Consider the following 4,179-nt stretch of genomic DNA (forward strand, 5'->3'; position numbering starts at 1 on the left):
TTGCGCCCACCCCCGAACCCGCCGTGACCAGTGAAGTCGCGCCGCCCTCCAAATCTCCCCCACCTTGGTCGCCCGTCGTCATGGGCTGATCGCCGCGGGTCTTCGAGCCCCCCCCCCCCCCCCCCCCCCGCAATCTGAGCAAAGGAGCAGTCGTCGCTGCGGACCTTGCCGCGCCACCAACCGAAGAAGTCGCCCGGCGGTGGTGGAGGGGGGAAGGAAACCCTAGATCTCTCCCATATGTGCCTGAAGAGGTGGGCGAGATGTGAATCGGATCTGGTCGAAGTGGTGGTAGGTGGGGAATCGGGTGTGATCCCCTCCCCTCGGTGGCCACTAATTATCCCCTCACCATGGCCGCAACTGGGACCCTCATGGCGGTGAGTCGGCCATGGATCTGATCCGGCAGCTCTCCCAGCGCCAGGTGTCTCGCATCCGGCCGCTGCATGCCGCTCCTTCTCCCCGCAGTGCATGCGGGGTCCCGCATGCAGCGAGGTCGTGCATGGCGGTGCGACTAGGCGGTCAACCCTAGCTAGATGACATGGGAACGAGAGAACCTGACCGATCTCGATGCGCTCTCCCTCGCGCATGTACCGCGCGTCCACTGTCACGCCCCGTCTATCGATCAGAACCATCTAGAGCGCGCCGTGGTGGAGATGGATCTTGCCATCGTCGATGGTGAGCATGTGCGCCGCGACAAGATCGGGGACAAACGTGACGTGCCAACGCGTCGCCATCGGACGATCGAGTCGTCTGATGAGGTGAATCAAAATTCAGGTACGATCATTGCTTGCAGCAGCGGTGCCAGTTACATAGTACATGCACGTTCCCTGTTTAATAATCACGGCCGGTCAGCTCTTACATTGGGACGTACAATGCCTCTTTCCCAAGGATGAGGAACACCACGGCGGGAGTGCTGACTCCGATGGCGATCACAACGTAGGCAGGCCACCTCGCCGTGGGCGCAACGGTGATGTAGACGGCGGTCATGAGCGAGACGACCATGGCGAGGCAGGCGAGGATGGTGAGCCTGTGGCCCCACATGAGCTGGTCGAGCTTGAACTTGACGGGGTCCCGCCACGCCCAGATGAAACAGAAGACGACGACGATGGAGCTGCACATGGCCACAGTGTTGGAGATGACGAAGATCTTGAACGCCGCCTTGTGGCCGTGGAGGGCCGTGCCCTCGGTCTGGCTGTACCCCCCTGGCATGGTGAAGGTGGCGGCAAAGCTGACGGTGGCGATCAGCGTGGCCACCAGCGTGTAGGTCCCGACGCTGAGCTCGTAGTACTCGTCGTGGCCAGCCCTCCGGCTGCGCAGCGACTGGTAAGTGGCGATCGGAGGCAGCTGCTCCTTCTTGCACCTGGAGGCCTCGTGCTTCTTGAGCGTCTTCCACAGGTACATCTCGTAGGTGTCCATCTCCTCCGTGGCGGCGCGCTTCTCGATGAGGCTGCGCGCGGACTGGCCCTCCCGGTTGAGGACGCACGGGTTGACGCGGCGGTCCTTGAGCAGGAGCAGCGCCGACTGGATGCGCGACAGGGAGGCGGCGAGGTGCAGCGGCGTGTTGCCGGCGCGGTCGACGCGGTTGACGATCTCCTCGGGGCGGACGTGCTTGAGCAGGCGCTTGAGGGCGTCCACCTTGCCGCTGGTGATGGCGACGTGGAAGGCGTTCCGTCCGTTGCTGTCCACCATCTCCGCCACGTCGGGGCACTGCTTGAGCAGCTCCACCATGGCCTCCGTCGAGCCGTAGTAGGCGGCCACGTGCAGCGGCGACTGCAGGTCACGGTTGCGCTTGTAGGCCAGGTCCACCTTCCGGTTGAGCAGCAGCTTCACCACGCGGGCGTTGTTCTTCTGCGCCGCGTAGTGCAGCGCGTTGTTCTCGCTCGAGTCCGTCGTCCCGATCTGGTCCGGCGGCGTCGCGTCAAGCAGGATCTCCACCACGCCTGCTTGCATCGCCGCCATTTGTAATCACACGGTGCAGGACATGGCAACGAAAAGAAGGCGACGGGCAGGCCACTTACGTGCGTGGCCGCCGAGGACGGCCTGGTGCAGGGCGGTGCCGCTGACGGAGTCGGAGGGGACGAACTTCTCGTGGACCCAGGGCTGGCTGACGATCTTGGCCACGACGTCGGCGAGGCCCTCCCGTGCGGCGATGTGCAGCGGCGTCTGCTGCTTCACGTTGAGCGCGTGGCCGCGGCCGGGCTCGGCATCCAGCAGCTTGAGCGCGACGGCGCTCCTGCCGTGCTTCACCGCCTCGTGCAGCGGGGTGTCGCCGACCTTGTTGGCCATGAACAGAGGCCCCTGCGCGGTGCCAGGGGAGCTCCGGGAAGGTTCCCCGGCCTTTCCATTCTGCGCGGCGGGGGAGTGGTGCGGATGCTCCGCCGGCCATGCCCTGGCTCGGCCGATGAGCAGGTCCGCCACGTCCACCTTCCCCGCCCTGGCCGCCAGGTGCAGCGGCGTGTCGCCGTCAGCGTTCTTGTTGACGAGCAGCTTGTCGTCCACACCAAGGGCCGCCTCGGCGAAGCCGGCGTGGCCGAGCTCGGCGGCGATGTGCAGCGCGGTGTTCTGCTGGGGCGTCTTGGAACCAAGGATGTTGGGGTTCTCGGCCACCAGGTTCTTCAGGCTTGCCACGCTCCCCTGCACCGCCGCCTTGTGCAAGGCTGGCTCCATCCTATTCCTACCTACAGTGGCTTCTTCTACCCTTCACCCTCCTGGACCTCGATCGAGGAGACAGAGAGCGACTGAGCTGATTGATCATGTGGATGAAGAAGCTTTAAGATAAGTTGCCGCTGGATTCCTTGCCTCCTCCCTGCATTTTTGAACTTGTGCTGCGGACTGCGGTTACGTGTGAGTTGGGGGTGCTTTGCTTGGCAGTCCAACGTTTGTATATGCCTCTGATGCATCACCTTAATGAGGAAGACAAATACAGAGGAGAACACAGCGTTTTGGTGCTACCTACAGGCACCCTAAAAGTATGGTTAAACTTATCTAATTCTAACTACAGCTATATAGAAAATGGTTATGGCTAGGTCTCAGTCGGCTAGGATTTACCTAAGAGAAAAAAAAATAAACAAAAATTTTGCACGGCTCTCAATGTAAGATCTCACGGATATAACATCGACTGAGACTTAGCAAGACTGATAGAAAATTTACCGAGACAGGTCAAATAAAAAAAATATTATCAGATTCTTCATGGAAAAATCATAAATATGTACTATTTTTAAATTTAGATTGATTGACATCATATAAAAATGATTGTCAATTTTTACTATGAAAATACAGTAATCCTACACCTAAGAAAGAAGTTACGAAAGTTTACGTAATTTTCCTTCATCAATTTTCTTCGGCCCCCTAATTTTCAGGGTGGGTGGGGCCCTCCTTCCCCACACGCAATCACAATTTGCCAACTGGATCATTACGTAAAACTTAACGTAACTTGTTCGTAGGTGTAGCACTGTTCATGAAAATATGTTCTACCTACAAAAATGCTACACGTACAGCTTTTCCGAGACTGCTACAAACCCTTCCATATTCTATTCAGCCTCCTCCTAAATTTCACCCGTGTCGGGCCTACCCTCACCGAGTAACGCTACACATACAAATGAGTTACACGGTTTTACAAAGAGAGTTAATTTGATTGATCAATAGGTGAAGAACACGGCCTACCCTCCTGAAAATCGGGGGAGGGGGGGGGGGGGGGGGGGGGGAGGGGGGCAAGTTTATGATTAGTTACTAGATGAAAAGAGCCTATAAATTCCTGTATTCTTTTGTACGTCTAGCATTTTTAACCCTCACCCTTCGTGCAATTAAAACACGCCAGTTCAGGAATGAGCCCGTAAACTTATGTAAAGCTCCGTGCCAAACTCGTTCTACATGTGCCCTGCTTCTCTCTGAATCCAGCAGCCAAATCTGCGTCGCCGGTCTCATACCCGCGGCGATCGCTGGAGAAGGAACCGCACCGCCACATTATAGTTGGAGCTAGATACCTAGTAGATCCGTTCCTCCAATACCGTCTTATTCGTTGTTGCAATGGTCACGGCAGGAGGCCGGGATTCAAGGACAACGTAGATGGCTCAACCAAGCATGGTACAAACGTCAGTAACAATAAAATGAGCTTTTGCTTAATATTGGTAACTACATAAAAGTGCAAATTAACTCAGAAACGAGCAAACATGTATATATGCA

General features: G+C 57.1%; 1 protein-coding gene across 1 annotated transcript; it reads right to left on the reverse strand.

The window, feature by feature from the left end:
- Window positions 1–758: 758 nt before the first annotated feature.
- Window positions 759–2,808, reverse strand: LOC125548786 (uncharacterized). Its single transcript, XM_048712327.2, has 2 exons — window positions 2,016–2,808; window positions 759–1,937 (listed from the first exon to the last, which is right to left on the reverse strand). The coding sequence occupies exons 1-2, from the start codon at window positions 2,662–2,664 to the stop codon at window positions 853–855; spliced, it is 1,734 nt and encodes a 577-aa protein (XP_048568284.2). The 5' UTR covers window positions 2,665–2,808; the 3' UTR covers window positions 759–852.
- Window positions 2,809–4,179: the final 1,371 nt, after the last annotated feature.

The sequence above is a fragment of the Triticum urartu genome, chromosome 3A (assembly GCF_056163025.1).
Source record: "Triticum urartu cultivar PI428250 chromosome 3A, HENAU_Tu73, whole genome shotgun sequence".
NCBI classification, from domain to species: Eukaryota; Viridiplantae; Streptophyta; class Magnoliopsida; order Poales; family Poaceae; genus Triticum; species Triticum urartu.